The sequence below is a fragment of the Puma concolor genome, chromosome C1 (assembly GCF_028749965.1).
Source record: "Puma concolor isolate L17-30 chromosome C1, mPumCon1.1.hap2, whole genome shotgun sequence".
Taxonomy (NCBI): domain Eukaryota; kingdom Metazoa; phylum Chordata; class Mammalia; order Carnivora; family Felidae; genus Puma; species Puma concolor.
Window position 1 is genome coordinate 175,294,506 of NC_141674.1, and position 27,865 is coordinate 175,322,370.

General features: G+C 36.2%; 1 protein-coding gene and 1 long non-coding RNA gene across 2 annotated transcripts in view; one reads left to right on the top strand and one right to left on the bottom strand.

Annotated features, from left to right (window-relative positions):
- FAM171B (family with sequence similarity 171 member B) overlaps positions 1 to 26,662 on the top strand; it is a 68,214-nt gene extending 41,552 nt beyond the window's left edge. Inside the window, exons 3-8 of the mRNA XM_086719109.1 lie at positions 4,926 to 5,018; positions 8,384 to 8,542; positions 12,346 to 12,516; positions 16,087 to 16,203; positions 21,862 to 21,985; positions 22,277 to 26,662. Of these exons, the coding sequence (XP_086575235.1) occupies positions 4,926 to 5,018; positions 8,384 to 8,542; positions 12,346 to 12,516; positions 16,087 to 16,203; positions 21,862 to 21,985; positions 22,277 to 23,621 (2,009 nt within the window). The 3' untranslated portion in view covers positions 23,622 to 26,662. The remainder of the gene's footprint in view (positions 1 to 4,925; positions 5,019 to 8,383; positions 8,543 to 12,345; positions 12,517 to 16,086; positions 16,204 to 21,861; positions 21,986 to 22,276) is intronic.
- LOC147578585 (uncharacterized) lies at positions 7,108 to 9,905 on the bottom strand. Its single transcript, XR_015255388.1, has 2 exons — positions 9,616 to 9,905; positions 7,108 to 8,238 (listed from the first exon to the last, which is right to left on the bottom strand). It is a non-coding gene; the product is annotated as an uncharacterized LOC147578585 (long non-coding RNA).
- Positions 26,663 to 27,865: the final 1,203 nt, after the last annotated feature.

Sequence of the window (27,865 nt, forward strand, 5' to 3'; positions counted from 1 at the left end):
CTAGTTCTTCAAAATAAATTATACATGCATCTGTAATCTAAACAAATAAAAAAATAAAAGACAAGAAAAAATATATAAAATCTTAAAAAAATCAAATGTTCTGTATCAAAGCAATAATCTTAAAAAATCTAATAATTTTGTGATAATATAAATGACTATATTGATTTTAGATGAGGTAGACCATAACCATGGATAAATGTTCTGAATAAAAATAGCTTGATTCAAAGGCTATTTAAAATTTTTTTAATGTTTAGTTTTGAGAGAGTCAGGGTGTGAGCAGGCGAGGGGCAGAGAGAGGGAGACACAGAATCTGAAACAGACTCCGGGCTATGAGTTGTCAGCACAGAGCCTGATGCAGGGCCTGAACCCATGAACTGGAAGATTGTGACCTGAGCCGGTCACGCGCCCAACTGGCTGAGTCACCCAAGTGCCCCCGCAAAAGGCTATTTTAAAAAAAGACACTCCAAATCATTTTATAAAACCAGTGCAGCCTTGATTCTAACAAAGGTAATGAAAAATTAATGCCTTCATATGTGCTCTCTCTCATATACACATGTACTCCTTTATAGACCAATCTTACTTATAACTCTAAATACAAAAATCCTAAACAGAATAATACAAAAGAGTTTCACCATTGTTTAAATATAGCATTCTGTTAAAACCAAGTAGGATTTCTTTGCAGGATTATAAGGATGTGAAATGTGTCAGTCAAATTTACATATCATATTAGTGGAACACTTTATAAGTATCAGATAGCATCAATAATTTTCTGAAATGCATGTTACAAGTTGACCATCCATGCCCAACTAAGAACAAGCTCTTTAAAAACTAGGACCATAAAGATATCCTTAACATGGTAAATATCTCAAATTCATACTTGACTATAAAATAGTAGAGGTGATCCTATGAAAATAAGAAACGGAACACAGATGTCCATATTATTTTACATTATAGATTCTTATCAGAGCAAAAATATATCAACAGACCAAAAAAAGAGGATAAGTATAAGAAAGAATCAAAGACATTACTATTTCCAGTTATCATATCCCTGGGAAATTACAAAGCATGAATCTTAAAAATCTCAAAATTAATGGAATTTGACAGAACTACTAAGTATAGAATTAGCATTGGTACAAGTCAATACATATTCTTATATACCAGAAGTAGTGACCAGTTATGAAAAATAATGAAAAGAAATCCCTTTCAAAACAACAAGGACAAACAAAATATGCAGGAAACCTACAAAAAGTGTGAAATAACCATATATTGGGGAAAATAGAACTACAAATGTTACTGATTGACCTTAAAAAAAAAAAACTAAAACCCTGGATAAATGGAATGCATTGTATTTCTTTAGAAAGCCTGAATATTGTAAAGATTTCACTTCTTTTTATAGATTTAATGCATTAAAAAACTTGGCAAAATAATTCTTGGAGAATAAAAACCTGGAAATCCTTTTCAAAGAAGATTTACTATGGGGCGCCTGGGTGGCGCAGTCGGTTAGGCGTCCGACTTCAGCCAGGTCACGATCTCGCGGTCCGTGAGTTCGAGCCCCGCGTCAGGCTCTGGGCTGATGGCTCGGAGCCTGGAGCCTGTTTCCGATTCTGTGTCTCCCTCTCTCTCTGCACCTCCCTCGTTCATGCTCTGTCTCTCTCTGTCCCAAAAATAAATAAAAAAACGTTAAAAAAAAAAAAAAAAGAAGATTTACTAGAGGTGATTTGCCATTTCATATAACAAAATAATATGTAGCTACACAATTAAAATTCTGTAATACTGTGATACAAATTAGATACTAAGTAGCATGTATAAGAAAATGTAATCTATGATAAGGTACCAGTATAAATCATTAAGAAAAGGCTGAAAAAAAGTAGTATTAGGATATTTTGGATTCATATTCCAGATATATTGCTCATAGAGTTCAAATGTGGAAAATCAAATTATGTTAAATACAAGAAAATAAAAATGATTAAAAAATTTTTTTTAATGTTTATTTTTGAGAGAGAGAGAGAGAGAGACAGTGTGGGGGGGGGGAGGGGTAGAGAGAGAGGGAGACACAGAATCCAAAGCAGGCTCCAGGCTCTGAGCTGTCAGCACAGAGCCCGACATGGGGCTTGAACCCACAAGCTGTGAGATCATGACCTGAGCTCAAGTCAGACGTTTGACTGAGCCACCCAGGTGCCCCCAAAATGATTTTTTTTATAAGGAAGGAAACCTAAAAGCAATGAAAGATGTCGTAAAAGGTAGATTGCACTATTTTTAACAAAGGTATTATACAGCATGTGACTATAGGTAAAAATACTGTATTCTATATTTGAAAGTTGCTAAGAGAGTATATCTTAAAAGTTCTTATCACGGGGGAAAAATGTATGTAAGGTGGTGGATATTAACTAGACTTAGTGTGGTAATCACTTTGCAATATATATAAATATTGAATCATTATGTTGACACCTGCAGCTAATAAGTCATACATCAATTATATTTCGAAAAATGTCTAAAAATAGGAAAATATTAGACAATAAAGAGTAATAGCCTCTATGTAAATAATTCATACAAATTAGTTAGAAAACACTCAGGTCCTAACTAAATAAGGTAAATGGGCAAAATCCTTACCTGGAATTTTTCAAAACCAGAAAAACAAAAGATTACTAGATATGATAAACTGTTTTATTTTCTTAATAGTCTCAGATTTGCTGTACCAAAGACATACACATTTCTTAGATTTTTCACCTTACAAAAGTTTTTAAAAAGTGAACATAGTACTGAGAGAGTGAGGTATAGTGAGCTTTCTCGAACATGGTTGGTGGGTGTACAAGTCAGCAAAATTATCTGGTTAGCAATTTTGAAATATGTGTGTCAAAGTCTTCAAAATCTTCACCTTTGACCCAGTATTCCACTGCTAAGAGTCTATCCTAAAAATAGATATATAACTAAAGTTGACAGATCTTTGTACATAAGAATGTTGATTCAAATGTTATTTTTTGCAATAATGGTAAAAATGAAAACTATGTGATACTAGTACAGTGGTTAAGTCTTGATATTTCTTTTTTTTTTTTAATTTTTTTTTTTAACGTTTATTTATTTTTTTGGGACAGAGACAGAGCATGAACGGGGGAGGGGCAGAGAGAGAGGGAGACACAGAATCGGAAACAGGCTCCAGGCTCTGAGCCATCAGCCCAGAGCCCGACGCGGGGCTCGAACCCACGGACCGCGAGATCGTGACAAGTCTTCATATTTCAAGAAAGGACATAAGTGACCTTGACAATGTTAGGAAGAGTTTCTAATGAGGGATGGAAATGCTTATCTTAAATGAAAAAAGGGTAAAAATATTCCGCATATAATATTGTACTATTTTATTTAAAAAAAAATTTTTTTAACGTTTATTTTTGAGACAGAGAGTATGAACGGGGGAGGGTCAGAGAAAGAGGGAGACACAGAATCTGAAACAGTCTCCAGGCTCTGAGCTGTCAGCACAGAGCCCAACGCGGGGCTCGAACCCACGGACCGCGAGATCGTGACCTCAGCCGAAGTCAGCCGCTTAACCGACTGAGCCGCCCAGGCGCCCCTGTACTCCCTATTTTAAAAAAAATCACAGGAAAAAGCCAGGAAGACTATACTGAAATATTAATAGTGATTGTCTTTGTCATGGGATTGGGAGGGCCATCACTTTATTCTTACTTTTTTTCTGTATTTCTCAACTTTTCTAGAGTGGATATTCATCCCTTTTATAATGAGACCTTTTTTTTTTTTGAGTGAAAGGAAATCCACATATAAGTTTTAGTGAAGTTCAAAAGATTCTCCTCGGGCTTAATAACCTTCACCTGTGAGGGCTGCCCCCCACCCCTTTTAACAAAGTATCCAAATGTGGGAAAGTGCCCTACTTATAATCATCTCAAGGTCCAAGCTACTACCCTGACACTTTCTAATTTCATAAAGCCACTAATTAGTCTAGCTATCAATGTATTCTGAATTGAAATTATATTTTTGTTTGGTATTTCTTTTCCTATTGTAGGAAAATGGTGTATTTCATTTTATACCCATTCATATATTTTTGTGTTTTATCCTCTTATCAGTCTTTACAGCTCTTTGAAATATCTTAAAACATATTTCCATGCAAATGTATTTTATCCTGTCCTAAGTGATTTAGGATTTTGTTATTTCTGTTAAGTGCTTGTATCGAATAGAAGAGAGCTATCAAATGAGAACTCATTTTTAGTAAGTTTATTTGATCTGTTCTTGCTTATAAAATGGTCTCCCCTCCCCCACACACTTCTGATCTTGAAATAATTTTGTTATCTTTCAGGCCATCTGCACTTACTGATCCCACCCGTTGTTTAAGGTACCTACTCTTGTAGGCAGATTTGGCCTCATCCTGCATTGCTACCAATGACTGTGGATAATTTGTTCTGTTACGCATTAAACTGTTTCCTCTTCTGCCAACTTAGAGCTGACAAACCATACTGTGTGGTGAAGAGAGTTGTGCCCTTATGCAGGAAGTTAAAAAAACATCAGTGCATGTAGTCTCTATCTTAGAGAACCTTGAATTGTGGAGCCAAAGTTTTATTTATTTATTTTAATCATAAGGAAATAACAAGTAACAATTGTATGGAGAAAACAGAGGATTATTCAAGCATTTAATCTGACAATACATGTCTGGGGTTATAGAACATCATTAGTAATTTTGGTACAAACTATTGGAAATAGAAAGGATTAGTAAAATAGTGATGCCTGACCTTTTTCCCCCTGACTTTACTGTGATACTCTTTTTTCCCCCCTTCATCGTATTTTACATTTATTTTTCCTTTGTTTCCACAGTTTCCCCCCCACCCCACCCCTTCCCACTTTTTAGGGCCTGCTGGAACAGACTATATTTAACCTAGTTTTTCCCCACGTTTAATAAAATATTTTAATTGTTCTATATTTCACAGTATATTCATCAGTTACACTTTCGCTGTTCCCGCAAAGCCAAGCAAATATATGGCTATTTGAAGACACTGTTTTAATTACTGGAAAATTAGCTGGTAAGTACAACACTTCTTCTCAACTTGTAGGTAAAAACTTAGTGATAATCACTTTAATTATGTTACTGTAGTTCTTCACTAATGAATTCATGTTAGTTGTAAAAGTCTAAATTGCTCAAGGATGATTAGTACTGCTGTAAGTTGATCTTAACTGATTCTTATTTCACTGTCAAACAACAATATGGGGGTTTGTATAGTGGGAATCATTCTGTACTATTTTAGCATCCTGGCCCCAGTAGGAACATTTGAGTTTCCGAAAGACTGCACTGAGATTCTGAGCTTCTTTCCAAGTCACATCTCTCACGGAGCTTTAGTGGTCAGTGAAATTAGGAAAAGGTTGGAACTTTGGGACTCTCTAATGCAGGCACTTCCATCCCTGAGTGGGAAGGGCCTGAGAGTGGGTAAGGTCTTTCCATAGCAGGTGGGATTTACCCCACTTGCATATCCCATGGGCCAGATACAGGAAGCTTTATTTGGAGTCTGATTTAAACTATGACCTCTAGTTCTGCTTTACCAACCCTGAGAATGACAGTTCCAGCATGACCTTTACCCCCCTGCCATCTTCCTTAACTAGTTCTTAGGGGAACCCCCACATTTTGCACTCTTTTACTGCATGTTATATAAAACTTCTATCGATGACAAAAAAAATTTTTATTTTTTTTTATTTTTTTTTTAATTTTTTTTTTTTTCTCAACGTTTTTTATTTATTTTTGGGATAGAGAGAGACAGAGCATGAATGGGGGAGGGGCAGAGAGAGGGAGACACAGAATCGGAAACAGGCTCCAGGCTCTGAGCCACCAGCCCAGAGCCTGACGTGGGGCTCGAACTCACGGACCGCGAGATCGTGACCTGGCTGAAGTCGGACGCTTAACCGACTGCGCCACCCAGGCGCCCCAAAAATTTTTTTGTATTGGGGAATCGATGTTTAAGACTAAAGCATAATAGTAATGACTGATTGGTAAAGGCAGAGAATCCTCAAAGTAAGAGTCCAATAAGAGTCATGGTAAAAAGAAATTGTTTGTGAAAGTTCATTTTCAGAAGCTATCTTTTTTTTAATGTTTATTTTTGACAGGAGGAGGGGCAGAGAGAGAGAGAGAGTACAAGTGGGAGAGGGAACAGAAAGAGAGAGAGAAAGAGAATCCAAATCAGGCTCCAGGCTCTGAGCTGTCAGCACACAGCCCAATGCGGGGCTTGAACTCACCGTGAGATCACAACCTGAGCCAAAGTCTGATAATCGACTGAGCCACCCAGGCGCCCCTCAGAAGTTATCTTATTTCAAAAATATTAAAGAAAATATTTGGAAAAAAAATTAAACCAGCGTGTGATTAGTTTACTGAGGAAATTACCAGAATCTTACTCTTGAAATCTAATAGATTTAATAGAATTTTGAGTTGCAAGTTTGCTCTGCCTGGCAGGATGGGTGCATGTGGCATGGTGTGCAGAAGGATGAAAAGTAAATAGGAACCATTTACCATAGAGAAAGGCTACACGTTATGCTGCTGGGACCTTAGTAAAAACAGTCCCTCTTCAGCAGCACCTTCTTGTTAAGGTTGTGTTTTGACACATTCCTACTTCATACTGTCTTCTTCAAACCCCATTACAAATTGTAATTTCCTCCAGAATATATGAAATAGATTAGTGTGAACATGTCCATATGCCACTCCTTTGCATTTTACCAAGCAATGGTGAGCACTCATTTATCTGGGAGATACTGTCTATATCTCCATGAGAACACTGTGGGCTCTCTTGAGTTCTCAGCTTCCTTTTACTACCTCAGTGTCCTAAGAGTTGACCCATTGAAAAGCTAAGCAGGAAAGGAGGGGTGTTTCTGCAGATGATAAATCCTTCCTTGGAAGATACACATCCTCACTTCTCAACTTCCATAAAACATTAATATTTTTTCTTCCAGGATTTGATCAGACAGGTGTTCAGTTTGTACAATGAAAATGTGTTAGGTTTGTGTGTGTTTGTGATAAAAAGGGAGCAGGAGAAATTAGAAACTTCAGGAATGTACAAAACCTTAGAGAGGCTCAGGCAGACATTTTACTTAGTGTACATGTTTTCAGTTATAAGAAATTTGGGGCTTCAGCATAATTAAGGCACATGTATATTTTTAACTTTATATTTGAAAATAACTTCAAATGCAGAAATAATTTCCAAATATAGAAAAGTTGCAAGGATAAGAGACAACTCCTATATACCCTCTACTCAAATTTAGCTATTGATAACATTTTATTCCATTTGCTTTACTACATGTGTATTTGTGCTCTGGGGATGCATACTTTTTTTTCTGAACCATTTGAAGGTAAGTTACATGCATCGTGGCCTTTTACCTCTAAATACTTAAGCATGCACTTGCTAAGATTTGGGATATTAAGTGGCCACAACACAGTTCAGCCAATTTAATGTTGATAGGATAACTTACCATCCAAATTCCAATTTTGGCCACTGGCGCTTTTTTTTTTTTTTTTATCACTCCAGTTTAGGGTCAAATGTTACATTCAGTTTTCATGTCTCAGCCTCTATTAATGTGAAATATTTCCACAGCACTTTTTTAAGGCAGGTATTTTAACAGAGTAAGGTGTAGATAGTACTTGTAAAGTGATCAGAAGGTATTAGATTATACCCTCAATTTAACCAAAGAAGAGTAATATAAATGTGTTGTTTTTAGTTATATCTCTTACTTTCCAGGTATTAGTTTTTCTAGCTTCATATGTAAACAATACACTGATTTTGAAAATTATGTTACATTTTTGTCATGTTTTGTGATGTAACTATTTCGAAACTGACACTTTAAAAATTCTAATAATTGAACTGATTGCTTTCGTCTTTGTCAGCAACCTTAAAGTCCAAAGCAATAGCTGATATTTCTGATGAGTTTCAAGGATTTAAGAGTTGACCCTTAAATTGTTAAAAATACATTGATTACAGAAATATCAATACTATCACTGAATTTTCACTTTGTAAGTTATATTAAAGGATAGTCAATTCAAAGTTATTAACATGAGATAACATTTATCAATTGAATACCTGACATTTGGATTGGTTACAGCCCATTCTGGCATGCACCATTAGCTTGTGTTACAGAAATGAAACCCCAAGTGAATCAAATGGGCTAAAATGGTCGGTATGCGGTTTCCTAGAGTAAAACCCAAAAAGGATGAAGAAATTCTGGGCAGTAGAATCAAGTGGTCTCCAGGATAAAGGTGCCTTGTGTGACCTAAAGAAAGGAAGATTTCTTATTTCAATTCAGAATTTAAAATATTAATTATAAGGAGATGTTAATGTAACATGTCCTGAGCAATGATGTTATGCCTAATATGCATTTGTTTTGTCCATTTGTTAATGAAGTTTCCTTTTTCCAGATGCCAAATCTCAACCAAGTGTTCAGTTTTCAAAAGCCTTAATTAAACTACCTGACAACCATCATATTAGCAACGTAACAGGCTATCTTACAGTTCTACAACAATTTTTGAAAGTGGACAATTTCCTGTATACAACTGGAATTATGCTCAATAAATCAGGTACTATCTAGCTTTTATATAAATAATACTTAAAAGAAACAGTATATAAAGCTAGTTATTAAAATGTTATAAGGCAATTTCCTTTCATCCAGTGAAAGAAAAATTATACCATAATCTTCTGCATACATTATATTAAATTAATGAAAAATTTAATGTACAGGATATTTCTACCCAAAGAAAATAGTAATGGTACTGTATAACTTTTCAGGTTAAAAAAATACATAAAAATGAAAATTTGACCTAAAGAAGTTTATACATGTTTTTAGAATTTGACCTTCAATTATTATCAAATTAATCAGAACTGTCAATAATTGTTAGACATAAAAAGTTTATAGATGGGAGTAACCAACTGGAAGTTTTTCTTAAATAAATTTGATATTCTAAGTTAGTAAAATTATAAGTTTTTAAAAAACATATACAGTTGACCCTTGAACAATGTAGAGATTGCCTCCCCCCAGTTAAAAAACTCATATAACTTTTTGATTCTCCAGAAATGTAACTACTGATTGCCTACTGTTGACCAGAAGCCTTACCAATAACTGTCAATTAACACATATTTTGTATATTATATGTGTTATTTACTGTATTCTTACAATAAGCTAGAGGAAGGAAAGTGTTAAGAAAATCCTAAGAAAGAGAAAATACATTTACGGTACTGCATTTATCAAAAACAATGCACATGTGCACTTCAAACCCATGTTATTCAAGGGTCAGCTGTATTCCAGATTCAGCAGCATATATATATATTTCTCTCTCTATATATATATACACACACAGTATAGGGCTGTCACAACCTAACAGGTAAGAGGATGATGGGCTTTTACATTTTATTTAATATACCCATGAATAAACCCCGTAAAATCTCTCTTCTCTCTACATCCACCTTTGTTCCACTATTTCTACCACCTGTGGCAACATATAACTGAAACTCCACTGTTTTTAAAAATCACCTCAGTCTATAATTTTGATGATTTCATTTAGGTCAAATTTTGTTCCATTTCATTTGGGGAACAACCAGAAATTAGAGTAATAAGCATATAGATGTTTTGGTTAGTTTTGTTTTTTTTTCTTACCTATTGTAGCCGATGCTATTGGTGCTCCAGCAAGATGACTGTCCCTCCTCTGTTATGGGCCTGTGTTTCCTGCTGCACACATCTGTGACTCTGCCTAAAGGCATTCCGTGGTCCAGCAAGCAGGCAAGGCCCTCACTAGGGCAAGCTCTCAACTAATAGGCAAGAGTACAAAGAGAGTACATATCTATTCCTTAATACATCTTTTTTTGTCTTCCTTCTTCTTTATATGTCTCCACTCCCTCAATGGTGGGTACTTCCTCCCAAATTGATATCTCAGGCTTAGCTTCTTGAAGAAGCCAATCTAAGACACCTGCCAAAATTTTCCAGATGGAAGTTATAGGATGCTCAAAATAAAAACATTTACAAGGATGGGACCAGTCTACCATATCACAAATGAAGCTCATGTGGTCCTGAGGACTTTTTATGGTCAAGATTCATTAGGCCCAGTGGGAAGGGGACATAATGGGTGCTTCCTTCCAGCATTCCTCTACCACCTGCTTTTGAGACTATTCATTCACTGTTTCAGTTATCCTGAGAGTGCTGCTAACATTTTAAAAGTTCTAGAGCAGTGCCACCAATGGCAATGTTCTTCTGCTCTATCCAATATGGTAGCTACTAGCCACATGTGTCTGTTGAGCTCTTGAAATATAACTAGTATACTGAGGAAATAAAGCACTAACGTCCTTTAAATTGCAACATGTTGCTGGTGGCTACTGTATTGGATTGGCTATTGTATTGGATAGTTCTAGTGGTCTGTGAGTAAAAGTTTTTTTCAAGTTGCATCCTTATCATTATCTTTTAGTCTCTTTTTCTCTTGTACCATTCTCTTTTCCTTCTTTTTTGAGTTGAGTTGGCCTTATCTCACATGGTGGGGAGTTGATCTCATAATTTCAGCTGCATTTAGGATGTAAAGCCACTGATGCACAGAACCGAGGGGTGGGAGTGGAGTGAAGAGCAGGCACCTCAGAAAGCCAGCTGGCTTTACTAAACAGTTTGACATAAGAAATTATAACTACTTACAGATTACCTAATAATTTATTTGTGCTTACATTGGATTTGTACTAGTGTAACTGGTCTACAAAATATGTATGCCATTACTTTGCTTATCTTAGTGTTTCAGGAAGTTTACCAAGGCTAATTGTCTTCTATTTCATTGAAGTTTTTCATTAAGCCAGTAATTGCTCTGACAGGTGAAGATACACACCAGATATAGTAGTAGTGATAATGAGAATTCCTTTCCAGGGCCTGGAAGGCCCTCTGTTATTTCTACCTCTTTGCCCTCCAACCTTCTTTCATTCTTAAACATGCCAAGATCACCTCTGATTTGGGGGTTTTTCACTTGTTTCTTCTTCCTGGAAAGCTCTTCTCTGAGGTCTTTGTATGGATGGCATCTTATCATTTGGCCACAGCTCAAACATCCCCTCCTTAGAGAGGCAACTTTTATGACCATGCAATTACATTGCCTTTTCAGATTTTCCTTAAAGCACTGATAAAACAGCTTCTACCATACATTTACATTCCAGTGGAGGAAAAATTGACAATGAGCAAAGAAATGGAAAAAAGCATTCTTGATGGTAATGCAGATTGTGAGAAACATATCTCAAGAGATCATGTACTCACTGTGTCTTTGGAACCAAGATGAGTAGGTGGTGCCAATAGGGGCTCTGTTATAAATATTTGTTAAATGAACAAAACTCTAGCTTTTATTCAAAGATTCAGGTTTATCTACAAAGAGCAAATTATATATAATAAATACACTAGAGTCAACTCTTTCTAATGTGTTAGTAAATTACTTGGAAAATCTAAAATTATCAAATTATTTGTAGAAAATTTATATTAAATTTTAACATCGTAACCATATTACTTTATTCATTATAAATATTCTGGTATAGATTATTTTTGGCATCGCTAATATTTAAAAACAAAACAAAGGCATTTTCTACTCTTTTCCTGTCAGTAATAGAGAAATATAGGTAGCTCCTGATGTTTAAGAGGGCATATTATAAATTGTATGTATAATTATACTTTAAAACCTTAGGCAAAACACTATAACCAATTCTTCTCTTAATCTCATTTCCCTACTTTCAAGCTTTGAAGTCTAAGTAATATTGTATTATTAATATTTAGTCTGTTTATATTCCTTCAGTTATGCTATTAATCAAATATATATCAAAGCTTATTACTTTTATCAGCAAACAATATTGCTGATTTTGTTTCATGTTTGTCAAACCTGTGAAAATTTGCATTTTGAATCAGAATGATTTTTCCACGAGGTAACTTCAAGGAACACAGCTCAGTCTGTTGGTTCTTGTACTTGAAACAGACACTCTTGGGGACAGGAGAGACTGGCTTATAGACCCAAATCTGCATTGATGACTTGAGGTGGTAGAACCTTTATTTGGGTAGGACACTTGTGAACTGTATTTTTTTGCTGTTGTTTTGTAGGTTTTTAAAACATTGAATTAGGTTCTGGTGACCTTAAATCACATGACTCTGAAAGAATTAGATCTCTGGGCTCATGTTGATTTGTCAAGTTACATGAGTATAACCTATATTTATGATATATTTTACAATTCTTTCATGAGAACCCAGTATCTATTTAATATTAAAGTGGATAACCATAGGTGAAATAAATGAATTAGATATTTTAGGCCCATATTACTTTGTTATTAATATGTAACTACAACGTGTATTTTACATATGGTTTTAATAAACTGTCTTCTTTTTTAGGTTTTGAAAGTACTGAATTGACTCCTCTTGCTGCAATATGCGTGAAAATATATTCTGGAGGAAAAGAATTAAAGGTGGATGGCTCTATTCAAGTTTCTCTCCCCCTTATACATACAAATGATGTAAGTGCAGGGGATCAGATACCTGCCTGGACATTTGATATGAACATAGGTATGTGAGCTACATGAAAATACTCTGAATATTTTCCTTTTGGGTGTTTGAATGTTTGATCTTAAAGATAGGTTTCCATATTACTATTAAAGATTTTTTCAGCTTTATTGAGGTATAATTGGCAAATTTTTATATGCTGACTATAGAATAATTAAAAATTAATGTGTCTTATTTAAAACATTAAAATATATCATTTATATTTGAATGATTTATCTTTAGGAGAGCACTAAATCAGTAATGTTACAATTCTAAGCACTTTATCAATGACCAGAATTTGGCCCCACTTTGATTAATATAATACAATTGTGGGGAAAATGATGCCAATATGTTACATGTAAAGAATAGTATTATTTATTCACATTCCTTTTTTATTAAAGTAAGCACTATGCCCAACATAGGGCTTGAACTCATAACCGAGATCAAGAGTCGTGTGCTCTACTGGCTGAACCACCCAGTCACCCCTCCCTTGCCTTTTATATTTCCTAAGATCTTTAACAGAAAAGTATAAATAAATTTTTAAAAAAACTATTTCTACTCTTCTAGGTTTTTGTTTTGATAAGCAATATGAACTTATATCTAAAAGGTTGGTTAAGGCAATTAAGAAATGTATGTTAATTTCATGAAAATAAACGACATTCTGCTATTAAGATACAGAGTGGTTATTAAAAAAAAAAAAAAAAAATCTCAGGTACCAATTTTGGTCCTGAGTTTAGTCTCCGAAGTAGAAGTACTTTTTCCTTCTCTGCTTCCCTTGGTTTTGTTCTTGTGTTTCCATGTAAATAAGAGGAGTGTCTTTAAATTACTAAAAAAGGGGGGAGGGGGCGGGGGATATGATCCACAATTGTTTTGGATGAGTCAAGATACAGAGCCTAGACAGTTTCACAGGATTTGATTTCTCTCATGTTTTCTCTGTGTTAATACCTTTCTGGGATAAGATTTACCTTCAGAGTGGCAAGAAGAGAGTGTAGGTGTTCTGACTTGACACACAGGTTGAAGTCCAATGGAAAGAGATTCTTTTCCCAGTAGCAATTGTGTAAGCTCTTGGATTCACTGCAGTTATAGAATTTTCATGCCCATCTCCGAACCAGCCTTTGTGGTCTGCAAATAGAACATACAGATTTATTTAGGCTTAAGATTCTGTGTTGGAGGCCCAAACTAATCATGTGGACTGAGAATATGGAGCAGTTAACCTTCAAAAGAGATTTGGAATGAGATTTCACTGCAGTTGGATTGGAAGGGTAGTTAGGCAAAAAAAAAAAAAAAAAAAAAAAAAAAATCCAAATACCTGTTTACTACAAAATGTAAACAATAATATATAGTTGCCACTGTTTTTAAATTTTTTTTTTCAACGTTTATTTATTTTTGGGACAGAGAGAGACAGAGCATGAACGGGGGAGGGGCATAGAGAGAGGGAGACACAGAATCGGAAACAGGCTCCAGGCTCTGAGCCATCAGCCCAGAGCCTGACGCGGGGCTCGAACTCACGGACCGCGAGATCGTGACCTGGCTGAAGTCGGACGCTGAACCGACTGCGCCACCCAGGCGCCCCATTGCCACTGTTTTTAAAAACATGTATATAAGTAAAAAGGATAGTTGTAAGAGAAAGTCTCTCATTGTGATTCTATACTCAGTATTGCACTTCTGTCACCAAATGTGGGGGTGTTTTTCTCACACCAAGCAGTTCTCTACCAGCTGGGTATCCTAAAATTCAATTCAGACACTACCTACCTAGAATTAGCATCAGATTCCACAGGTTAAAGGCTCAGTCTTCCAAGAGTGTCCCCTAACCCCCACCTCAGAGGCCAATTACAAGTCCAGTTTATCATCTGTGCTTCTGACCAACTGGCTATAAACTGGAGGTTCCCATGATCTTCTCCTCAACCTTGATAGTTGCTAGAACAGCTCACAGGAAAACAGTTTACTTACTATATTATCAGTTTATTATAGAAGAATATCCTCTCCTCTGGGTGCATCCCCTCCCACCACCTCCATGTGTTCACCAGCTCTGTTCTTCGAACCCTGTAGTTCAGGTATTTTTATGTAGGCATGATTGTCATTGACCATTGGTGATTGAACTTAATCTTCAGCCCATCTCCCCTTTCTGCAGGAGTAGGGTGAAGCTGAAAATTCCAACCTTCTAATCACTTGGTGGGTTTCCCTGGCAACCAGCCCAATCCACAGGGACTTTCCAAAAATCACCTCATTAACATGAACTCAGGTGTGGTTGAAAGTGGCTTGTTAGGAACTACAAGAGGTACTCTTTCCATAGGTAACATTGCATTTTATTACATAGATAACTCCAAGGATTTCCAAAGCTCTGTGTAAGGACTGGGGACTAAAACCAAATATAATATATTGTAATCATTGGATTAAGAGCTCTAAGCCCTAGATTCTAGTCCATTCACCAGCAGTGTGATTTTTTAAAAAAATGTTTATTATGACAGCGAGAGAGATTTATTTACTATGAGCGTGAACGAGAGAAAGAGAGCACAAGCAGGGGAGGGGTAGAGAGAGAGAATCCCAAGCAGACTCTGTACATCAGCACAGAGCCTAAGGCGGGGCTCGATCACAAACCCATGAGATAATGACCTGAGCCGAAATCAAGAGTCCAGTGCTTAACCAACTGAGCCACCCAGGCACCCCACCAGCCGTGTGATTTTGAACAAATCACTTATTTGGGCCTGAATTTCCTAATTTGTTGAATGAAAGAATTGTTTTAAAACAACATTTTAAAGAATATCTGTTTTGAGTTCTGGTTTCTGATTATTCGTCCTGACAGAGGCTTTGTACCCTCCAGTAACAAAATTTTTAAATTCATATATTCGATATATAATGCTTAATTGTATGACTATTAAAAACCAGTAAGTTGATCCATTTCTGTCATTTCAAGTTTGTCTACCTTATTAAATACTGTTTTACATGTTGTAGGTATATCATTACAGTGAATTAATAAACCAAGTACAAATATACACTGAACTTATAAAAAACTTTGTTATGCTGAACTTTATAAAAGATCTGGGTTTTACTGAATTTTTTTCTATGGATGGCATTTTATTAGATAGTATTTTTAAAAACATTCTTAAAAATTTCGTTCTAAAAGAGCTATGCCAACAGTAATAGACCAAAACAGTATTTAATAAAAAAATTAATGAGGCCATAAAACATATATTACAAGTGTTTAATCAGAATCCTGGAACAGGTGACAAATAGCCACCTATTGATAAATTTGAATTTCACTATTCACATCCTTAAAACCTATCTCAATATGTACAATTTAAACATTATTTGGAGAGTTGTGATTTCTCTAAATAATGTGTACATTCTTAGTTTATTTATAATGATTTTCTTTCCTTTAGTCATAACAATCATTCAAATCATCCCATTGTATATATTACAATATAAACTATATTTTGATATAATATGTATTATCTCATGATAATATATTGCCAGAGTCTTCATAATTTTTGAAAGAGTTCTGCAAAAACAGTCTATACATGACTATCAGCAAACAACTATCAGCCTTAAAGATCTATACACTAACTGATTGGGATTTTTTACTTACCTTTTTAGGTGCTTGGGTAAATCATGGCCAGGGAATGATCAAGGAACATAACAATCACTTCGTCTGGACATATGATGCACCACGTTTGGGCTACTGGATAGCTGCTCCACTTCCAGGATCTAGAGGTATTGTAAAAATGAAACAAAAGGCATTTGAAAAAATCCAAATAGTCAAACTGGAATTGATATCACTAGATCTCGATTTTATTCTAAACTTTGCCACTTACAGACTGTATGATGTTGGAAAAAGCTTCTAGTCTGTTGATCTCCGCTTTCTTTTAATTTTTTTCATGTGTATAAGATTAAGCTCTGTGAACTCTGAGGTTTTTATAGCATGATGTCTGATGAATCTGTAAAGTGTAAAGTTTGTTCAATAAAGCGTTTACTTTTCACGATAAATTTTACCCAGATCAGTTAAAGCGTTGGGTTGCAAGCAACAGGAACAGATCTTAGATAATTACATAAAATGTATTAGGATGCAGGGAGTTCATAGGATCCCAGGGAAGGCTGAAGAACTAGGTTCTAAAAGGCAGGAATCCTAGGGCACCCGGTTACCAGGCCTACTTGACTGTCTTTGCAGAACTGCTGCTCCATGTACAGCTGACTCCAACCCTTTGTGATCTTTCCTCACACTGTTCCTTCATTCTAGAGATAAAGAGTTTGGTTTGCCCAGACATGGGTCATGAGCACACCCCTGGGGTGAGGGCTATTGAAAAATAGTGTCCCCAGATTTTCTCAATATAAGACATGTGATACCCCAAATGAAGGTTGGCCTGACATAGGAGCTGAGGGTGGACAAAAACTAAGTCTTGTCCACTAGGAATGATCTATTCATGTTCTAGGTCAAATGAGTATTTTATTTTTCCTAGATTGGACATGCTATCAGATTATTTATATGATTTAAAGTAAGGAAATCCTATACATGCATCTTGAGTTGTGTAAATCTCTCAAAATACTCAAACATTGCATGTTTTATCCATTAAATCTTCTTACAGTCTTCTAACCTGTGGTAGTGTAGTCTGATTGCACCACGGGCTTAGTATCATTTTCTGGGCCTTTTGGGTGCTCACTGTATCAATTGAATTGCTTCGTGGCTTTGCCTGTCGCCAGCTTTGCTAAGTCAGCTTCCAGCCTTCACCATCTTCTTCCTCTGGTCTCTTACGACATTCTCCTTTAACCTGTGGGTTTGTTTATAAAAACAAAACCAAGTAAAACCATCAGGGTCATTTTAGTGAAGCTTTGGGGGAGTGTGAAGGTTGAATGCATATGTCGTTCCTACATCTTTAATCATGTGTCAGAGAATTCTTTTGGTTTGTTGAGTGTTTTGGCTCCCAGCTGAGAGGCAGCTGCAACCTGGCTATTTCATGCTAGTCAGGCACAGCCCCAGTGCACACCCTGACCCAGGATGTGGATGACATTGTACATACATTTCTCTGCAGCCTTCTATCACCTAACTTTGTTATGGTGGCCTGTTAATAATTCGAAGGCTCTCAGTTCTTTCTGAAGATGTCTTTTTCGATAGTTTAATTTTTATCATTTTATATTGACAGCCTTTGAATTTTAAACCATGCAAGGTAACAAGACTTTTTTTTTTTTCAATGAAGCTAACATGTAATATTCCAAGAGAAGAAATATGAGCCATTTAACCATTATGATCAAGGGGGATGTTCTCTCTGTTTTTGTTTGAACTTAGTACTTATGAGATTATTTATTCAGAAACTAGAGGGTGGTTACTTTTGTTCTTCATGATGCAAAATATCCTGCAGTCTTGCCAGCTGTCTGGCCATATTTCATTCTAGATTTGCAACTGTAATGAAATATTGATGAAAAAGAACAATTAATATTTAATACTCAGCTCAACTAAATCCCAGTTATTTCATTTCCAATAAAAATAACCCAGGGAACACTTGAGTTTTATAGAGAAGTGTACTTTTCCATTAAAAAATACCTGAAATCAACTTATAGAAGATGACTAGGAATTACAAAAGCCAAATTTTCCAAAGTAGGTGGAAGTTTTGTTTTAGCTTATAGTTCAGAGAAGATTTTGTGTGAATCAGAGTATGAAAATAGAAATGTGGGATTCCCATTTAGTTTGAATTAGATACCTTCTAGTGATGCTTTTGAAAAATCCATTCTGCGAGCCTATCACAGAGGAACACTAAACTAGAAATATGGATAGCTTGATTGTAGCTCTGGCTTTGCCGATAATTTATCCGGCTGAGTTTGAAATATGTACTTGCCTATCTGAGTGTTAGTTTTCTTATTTCTAAATGGTAGGAGTTGGATATGATGATCCTTAATGCCCCCTAAAATTTTAGATTGTGAGTAAAATCACATTTTGTAAAATCAACATTGGTCTTCTGATGGACTAGGTGCTGGAGCTACTTAAAGTTTAGCCAATAACATACTAAATCTGTTTTTTAAATACATTTTGAATGGAATTCTAGAATTCCTTGGAAAATAAGTGCAAGAAATTAAAATCAAGTGATTGCTATAGGCAAGTAGACAGCTGAGTAGTTTAATAAACAAGTACTTATGACAGTTTTTAAATATGCACTTTCAAATATATTTAAATGAAAATATAATTTCCTGCCTTTTTGACTCTTTTTAGGCATACACACAAACACACAGATGCATACTTTTTGGTGTTGTCATGTATATAAAATTTGGGAGAAACCCAAAAGTATCAGCCTCGTGTGTCCAAAAGGGAGTTCTGTTGGAATTGTGTGCTATGAAAAGTGTTACTCTATTGTGGAAACATAGACTTTTAGAGAAGTTGAATTTCACCCAGTTATAATCAAACTTTACTCCATTGCAACCCTGGATCCTAAATAAGAATCTGCAGATAGAAATGTTACTTTTATTTCTTTTCTTTTTGAAGAAATTTCATATTGTGAGTGCTGTACTTGGTTGTCTATCAGATATGATAAACACTTTGTTAATACTTACCATATATATAGGAAAGTGTGGCCAATACTGGAGTGCCAGTGAAGTTTCATTTAATAACAATGATGTTGTACACTGAGTGCTTATCATGTGCCAAGCACTAAGTGTTTTAATAAGTACTTACTCTTTTTTTTAATTTTTTATTTATTTTTTTTATTTATTTATTTTTGGGACAGAGAGAGACAGAGCATGAACGAGGGAGGGGCAGAGAGAGAGGGAGACACAGAATCGGAAACAGGCTCCAGGCTCCGAGCCATCAGCCCAGAGCCCGACGCGGGGCTCGAACTCACGGACCGCGAGATCATGACCTGGCTGAAGTCGGACGCTTAACCGACTGCGCCACCCAGGCGCCTCTTACTCTTTTTTTTTTTTTAAAGTTTATTTATTTATTCTGAGAGAAAGGGCAAGTGGGGGAGGGGCAGAGAGAGAGAGGGAGAGAGAGAATCCCTAGCAAGTTCCGTGCTGTCAGCATAGAGCCCGACTCAGGGCTCAAACCCAGGAACCATGAGATCATGACCTGAACCCAAATCAAGAGTCGGATACTTAACCAGATGCCCCTAATAAGTATTAACTCTCTTAATCCTCATAACAAGCCATATAGGTGAGATCTTCTAGATATGAAATGAGACACAAAGTAATGAAACTTGCCCCAAAACTAAATGAGAATGTTACAAAGAAATAAATGATGATGTTGGGTTTGAGTCCTCCTCTAGAGGAAGGGCTTATTCTACACTCAAATCTAAAGGAGCAAAAGGGGCATGTGGTAATGGAGGCTGGGGGTTTCTAAAGGTTAAGGTAGCAACAGGTACCTTCTTCCCTTTTGTTAATAGTATTTTTATACTTCATCCTCACCATATAAGACTTTATACATGGAATCTCCTGGGGATATTCTGTTCCTCCCCAGAGAGGGTAGAGGGTGGGAGAAGGGTATATATTTAAAGAAATTACATTAATAAAGTTTTTTTAATGTTTATTTTATTTTTGAGAGAAAGAGACAGGGCGTGAGTGGGGGAGAGGCAGAGAGAGAGAGAGAGGGAGACACAGAATCCAAAGCAGGCTCCAGGCTCTAGGCTCTGAGCTGTCAGCACAGAATCATTGAACCCATGAACCGTGAGATCTTGACCTGAGCTGAACTGGGATGCTTAACTGAGCCACCCAAGCGCCCCAAGAAATTACATTTTGATAGTAAGTTTCTCTGAAAAGAAAAAAGAAATAGTGAGACTGGGATTCTAATTGAGGCACTCTGGCTCCAAAGTTTGTATGCATAACCACAATACTACTTCTCCAAAACCTTTCTTACTACCATTATTATTATTTTATTTTTATCAAATAAGATGATGCAAAAGTTAAAGGATCTAAAGTCTGTCATCCTCAGTCTTTTCTAGGGATCTTGGTGAAGCTGAAAGCCTGATTCTGGATGTTTCTCGTGGTAGAGATTGCCAGAGAACCACCTGTCTGACCAGTCTTATCACTTTATCACCCTGAATTCATATTAGACTCTAGTTGATAATGATCAGTAGACTTGTTATATGTATTTAAAAAAGTTTTTTTAACATTTTGTTTATTTTTGAGAGAGACAGAGACAGAGTACTAGCAGGGGAAGGGCAGAGAGAGAGGGAGACACAGAATCCAATGCAGGCTCCAGGATCTGAGCTGGCAGCACAGAGCCGGATGAGGGGCTCAAACTCTTGAACCATGAGATCGTGACCTGAGGCATAGTCGGACGATTAACCAACTGAGCCACCTAGGTGCCCCTATATGCATTTTTTAACAAAGTGAAATCTTAGTGATATTAAAACAGATTACCTCAACATTAATTGCATTTACGCTCATGCAGAATCTTTTTTTCCTTTTTTTTTTTTGAGAGAGAGTACATGCAGGGGAGAGAGAGAGAATCTTCAGCGGGCTCCATGCTCAGTGTGGAGCCCAGTGTGGGTTTAATCCCACAACCATGGGATCATGACCTGAGCTGAAGTCAAGAGTTGGGGGCTCAACCAACTGAGCCACCCAGGCACCCCTCATGTAGAATCTTAATAGGCTACACTGATCATCCTAGTGCATTAATCTACTTTTACTGCAGTTAAGGTGATTACAACAGCAGTGTATATCTGTGCTCTCATAAAGAAAGACGGTGGGTATCTTGTGCCTCTGCATGGTGTCTTATTCTAAAGGCCAGACTGAAAGTTGCAACTCTGAATCCTTCGAGTGCCCAATTTTTAGATTCTGTCTAGAAAACCTTTCATACCTATTTTTACCTTGGCAAATTCCTTTTTGAATTTATCTTTAGATTTTCGTTTATAATTGAATATAGCTACTAAGTCAACCCTCATTATCAACATTCTATCCCCAAACCTCTCTGCACAGAAATATTTTCCCCTAGTTTATTCCACTACATATCTTGCTACCACACAACAGGAGTCAGTTTTACTGCCTCTTGAAGCAGATTTCCTCACTGGCCCAGCAGCAGGGCCTCATGACTTTTGGGCCTGGCTTGGTTCAGTTCAGCATTTGTTTTCATTCCAGAACCTAGGCTGAAGGAATAGCAGCACTTTTGGATATTCTGTCTGGATACTAGAAAATCTTAGCAAGAGGGCAGGGCCATTTCATGCCACTTCATTTAAGGTGCTCACATTTAATTGAACAGAACAAGAACTGATTAAGCCCAACACATAGGGAGTTATGTTCTACCCACAGGGAAGCCGCCATTGGATGGGAGCAAACAAGTATAGCTGTGTACACACCCTTAATCTGCTTTACCCAGGATAGGACATGATTGAAAATCTGATCTACCTAAAATAATATATTCTCTGTTTTACTTGTTTATATTGAACCATTTAGGTTCAGGTATAAATGGAGACTCAAGGGATATAACTGCCTACCACACAGTGTTTCTTACAGCCATATTAGGAGGAACAATAGTCATTGTCATTGGATTTTTTGCTGTGCTTCTTTGTTATTGCAGGTAAGAAGAATATTAATATGTATAAACACAGAAAACTATCTGATCATAGTATCATATCAATGTGTTCTGGGTATGACAGTTTATTTATAAAAATCAGCAGTGTGACCTTTAAAATATGTTGATTAAAATAAAACTGGATACAGTCTAAGAGCACTGCATATATAATATATATATATATATATATATATATATATATATATATATATATATAATATATCATGGGATGGTTTTTAAAAATGAATTTTCTAGGTCATAAGTTTTGAACACTTTCTGCTATCTCTTCTCCTTTAGGGACAAGTGTGGTACTCCGCAGAAGAGAGAAAGAAATATCACTAAACTCGAGGTCCTCAAGAGAGACCAGACAACTTCAACAACACACATAAATCACATCAGTTCAGTCAAAGTTGCATTAAAAGCCGAGGACAAGTCACAGTTATTTAATGCCAAAAACTCCTCATATAGCCCTCAGAAAAAGGAACCATCAAAGGCAGAAGCAGAAGAAAGAGTTTCCATGGTAAAAACTCGGGACAATTTTAAAGTCTACAATGAAGAGGTTTCATTTCTATCAGCCAATCCAAATAATTACTCAAGAAACCCAACACAGTCTTTGGAGCCCAATGTAGGGCCCAAACAACCTAAACACATTAACAACAAACCATCTTCATCTCTAGGTGATGCACAAGAGGAAAAGAGGTATCTCACAGGTAACGAAGAGGTATATGGACATTCCCACATTCCTGAACAGCTTATGCACATCTACAGCCAGCCCATCGCCATCCTTCAAACATCTGACCTTTTCTCCACTCCAGAGCAGTTACATACTGCTAAGTCAGCTACTTTGCCAAGAAAGGGACAGTTAGTCTATGGCCAATTGATGGAACCAGTTAGTAGAGAGAACTTTACACAGACGTTGCCCAAAATGCCAGTGCATTCTCACACACAGCCCCCAGATGCGAGGGAAGAGAATATTCCACTCGAAGGTCAACAGAGCCTGCCATCCCAAACTTCAGACTGGAGCCGGTATTCAAACAGCTTACTAGAATCTGTTTCCGTTCCTGGAACACTAAATGAAGCTGTTGTAATGACTCCCTTTTCCTCAGAGCTTCAAGGAATTTCAGAACAGACCCTCCTGGAGTTGTCCAAAGGAAAGCCTTCCCCCCATCCTAGAGCATGGTTTGTATCTCTTGATGGAAAACCAGTCGCACAAGTGAGACATTCCTTCATAGACCTGAAAAAGGGCAAGAGAGCCCAGAGCAATGACACGAGTTTGGACTCTGGGGTGGACATGAATGAGCACCACTCAAGTAGAAAACTTGAGAGGGAGAAAACTTTCATCAAAAGCATGCATCAGCCTAAGATCCTTTACTTAGAAGATTTAGACCTGAGCAGCAGTGAGAGTGGAACCACTGTCTGCTCCCCTGAGGACCCAGCTTTAAGACACATTCTAGATGGAGGGAGTGGAGCTATCATGGAACACCCTGGGGAAGAGTCTCCAGGAAGAAAAAGCACTGTTGAAGATTTTGAAGCCAATATGTCCCCCACTAAAAAAAGGGGCAGACCACCACTAGCCAAAAAAGATAGCAAGACTAATATCTGGAAGAAGCGAGAAGAACGTCCACTGATTCCCATAAATTAACATCAAGGGTGGTTGTGTCTCTGCTCTCTCGTGTTGTTTATTCTTGCTTCGTGTAAATTGCTGTATGAACTTTCTAAGAAGTTGAGACTGAGCAATCTCATGGTCCCTGGACATGTCTCAAGCAGAGTAAATAGTAAAATGGCAATTCACTAACAAAAGAGAAAGATACCAAGGAATGCTTTTTCTGGCCTATTCTTTTCATTTATTTTTGGGTGATGAATTTGAAGTATCCAAGAGTTCAAAATGTAAAATAGTTTCAAGATGTAAGTTATCTGAAAATGCTCAGCCACTTTAGCCCTCTCTAAAGAACAACTGTGAAATGTGTACTCCTAAAGTTGCTTTCAAAAAATGTTGCTTCTGCTTTGATGACTGCCCCTGTGAAATATTTAGGAATGAAACTGTATCCTTCAGGCATCATAGTCTTGTGAAATGTTACTATTATGTTCTTCTCTGCCTTTCCCTGAAAATAAGGACAAATATTGGGAATTGATGTTATTCTAGAACATAAAGGCCAAACAATATTTTCTTTTTTTTGCAGTCAACAGCATGTGTACTGTGTCAACCCAAAAATAAATCTTACTTTTAAGATGGGCAAGAAGCTACTTGGTGGTTAGAGAGGAAAATGCCAGCTCTTTGGTTGTTTTTAGATATAACCTCACAGAATAATAAGGTGTTAATTTGTTATTTAGAAATATGGAAAATGAATGCTCTGATACTTTCATTTTTATTTAAAAAAATTTCCCCCTGTTTCTAAAGAGAAATGAGCTTAGCTGTCAAGGAAAACTTCTTACCAGTCTGAACATAAAACAAAACAAAAAAACAACCCATATCTTTAGTTTAAGACTCATTGATACATGTAGGCAGCTTTAAGATATTTTTTTAATTCATTCACTTAAACCTTTTAAACTTGGTTAAAAAATTAAGTTTCTTATGAACACCTACATATTAACTTATTAAAATATTTAATTTTTTTCTGAAATGTTGATAAACAGGAGAAGAAATTCTATTTCCCTAAGACTCAAAAATATCTCCAGAATTTAGGTATATATCCACATGGTCTCTTCTTAAATCACTTATAGAATTTACAGTTCTTCTTCTAGTTTTGGAAGTAATATATCCATATTATTTTCATCATAGCAAAGAGTTCAGTATGAACACACTGAACAGCTGTTTTTAATTATAAGTGTCTTCAACTCTGAATTATCATTCATATGTCCTAAAAATAAAGCTCCTTGTTAATTAAAATCAACTCATCCAATTTTCTAAAAATCCCCATGAAGGCAAATGTCTGAAGCAGCTTCCCCTGTCCCTTGGGGAAAGAATAAAACTAAATTGCTTTATTTCTCATTCGCGTCTACTCAACATGGGAGCGACATAGACACGCAAGGGCACATAAACAAGTTGAAAGAAGCAGAATTAGCCATATTAGCTGTAGTCAAATTATAGACGGATATCCAGTGAAAGACAACAGCTTTTTTTCCCGCAAGATAGACTTCAGCCAGTTTTTTCCTACAATTACTTCAGTTTTTCCTATAACACCTAACCTGTCAGGTCACACTCCTCCCATTCTGTATTAACCCAAAGAACTTAAAAACCCATTTTTTACCCAATCCACAGAAGAGCTAAATATTTGGGGTAATACCTAGGTCTAGTTTTTTGAGGAGGAGGTTTCTTGGTCTACAGAAAGATGCATTAAAAGCGGCATAAATGAAAAGGACTTGGAAAAGGTTAAGGAGTTAGTGCTCTGCTGAAGTGCCTTTGATATAGACTTGCTTTATTGGAAGGATAGGAGAACATCTTTCTTTAATGTGCATTTTCTTTGTTAGCCAAATTAAACAGATGTGCAGGTTTTAATTAAAAAATATAGACCTAGTGTTTCATGTTGGAACAATGAATTTTGCATGCAAGTAACATTTCTCTCTTTTGTGTGTTTCTTTGAATCCAGGTTATATTGATAAATTATGTTGTGCCGGAATGAAGTTAGAAACTATATAGTAAGATGTTGCACTTCAGTATCTTAAGTTTATATTTTCTCTACCTTTAAATAAAAATATTTCCTCTTTTAGTTTGGTAATGGAATACACATGTTGACATAATGGTGCACCATTGAAGTGTGCCACTTATTCATTCTTATGTAAAGGAAATGAGAAGACGTATCCCCAGGGGCTTTTCTAGAAATACCTTTTCTTTGGTTTCAGAAGAAAACCTTATTTTTTTTTGATACACTGCACATTCTGTTCTCAGTGGGGAAGTATAGGCAATTTACCTTTTCTAATGATCAAAAATGTGTAACTCCTCATTTTGAGTAGTTCACAAATTTCCTGTTAAAAAAGCTGAAGCCATCTACTTTTTCTTAACCCAAGTAATAATAAGCCTACAATAGTCACATCTTTCTTAAATTTTTAAATTGAAAACCAACACAGTTTTTTGCAAGTGTAACTCTAGAGAATTTTGATCACAAATTGTTAACATTTGTGTATCCTTTGTATATACTTTGGCTATATCTTAAAAGCAAAATTATCCCTCAATTAACTGATGGATTCGTTTATGAAAGCACAGCTGTGTGTATTTTTGAATACATATTATGATCTTGAGACTTTATAAAATCAATTTTTATGACATTTATGCAGTTTAGGGTTTATGCCCTTTTATATAATACACAGTATACCACGAAGGTCACAAATGTTGAGGAATAAAAGCACTTCTTTGCTTTGGCAATCATTTTCAGATCACTCTCTGTGTTTGAATCCTCTGATATCAATACATATAGAATTTTAGGAATCTGTGGGTCAAATAATGTCCCTCAAAATGTATTGACATTGTAAAGAATTTGACCATTTTAATTTCCATCTCAAACCTTAAGTTGACATTTTGCCCTCTTGTTTCCAAGTATTTCTATCTTTTGTATTTCAACAGAGAAATCTCACATTTCACTGTGTTTATTGCCATTATTACTATATTTACTGCTGAAAACTGTAACAATCTGAAGATTTGTAAAATGTTACACATAGTTCATTAAAGATAATAAATATAAAAATGTACTTGATTCACTCTTTAATTTTGGGTAAACTACAAAACATTTCTCCCTAAACTGTCATTTAATAATGAATAATAATTCAGTTATTACTTCACCCATTATTACACTCCCTATGGAACAATAAATATTATATATTTGAATACCATTTGGTTATATAATGAACTTGATTACTCTTTATATTTCATGTTTTCCATGTTCACGTTTTTACTGTTAAAGCTAAGTATAGAGAAATTATTTTTCCATTCAATGAGAAGAATTCTTAAGATTGTGTGATAGAGTATAAACTAAATTGCAGTACCCAAAATTCCTAAGTGAGAACAAGATACAATATCACCTCTCCACTTAAAAAATTATTTGGACTTTAAACGTAAGAGCAGATACAAGATACTAACACAAAGGTTGTTCACAATTAAGAGTGTTAGAACTTCAAGAGGTCTTCTGCTCACCTAGTTGAACCATACTTAAGTTCAGGCAGTTTGCACTTCGGGGTTTTAGTATGTATGATTTTTTTATATAACCTCTACACCCAGCATGGGGCTCAAATTTACAACCCTGAGATCAAGAGGCAAATTCTCTACTTACTGAGTCAGCCAGGGACACCTAGAATATCTTTTAGAATCCTTATCTTGGCTGCCATGTTTTCAGATATTTTGTATAACTTGTATAAATTAATATTGTAGTAGAAATACCTTTGGTTAGTTCTAATGGGAATTGGGCTCTGAATCCATTTACATTTATAGTGGAGATTATGACCCAGCACTATTGTTTGAGGTAGACACTTCCATTTGGATCCCTGCAGAGTATAAGCCAGGCTGTGGTTACCTTTTTTCCAAGGCCTGATCTCCCACTGGATAGTATAGAGTCTTAACAGAAATAATGCAGTTTCTGGAGGAGTCATGGAAGACCCAAGCTCACAGGGAATGGATTGTAATAGAAAATAGATTTCATAAATCACAAACATAGCTGCCAAACAGTTGATGTTCATGAGCTGGTCATCACAGGCTCATCTCAGGAGGGAAATTAATATGGGACGACTAGTATGTAAGAACTATAGGAGAGGTAGTTGGGTGAAGTTAGGTTAATCACTTCTGATAAATTCACTAAAAAAATCTCCTATCACAGGTGCCTGGGTGGCTCAGTCGGTTGAGAGTCCGACTTTGGCTCAGGTCATGATCTCGCTGTCTGTGAGTTCGAGCCCTGCGTTGGG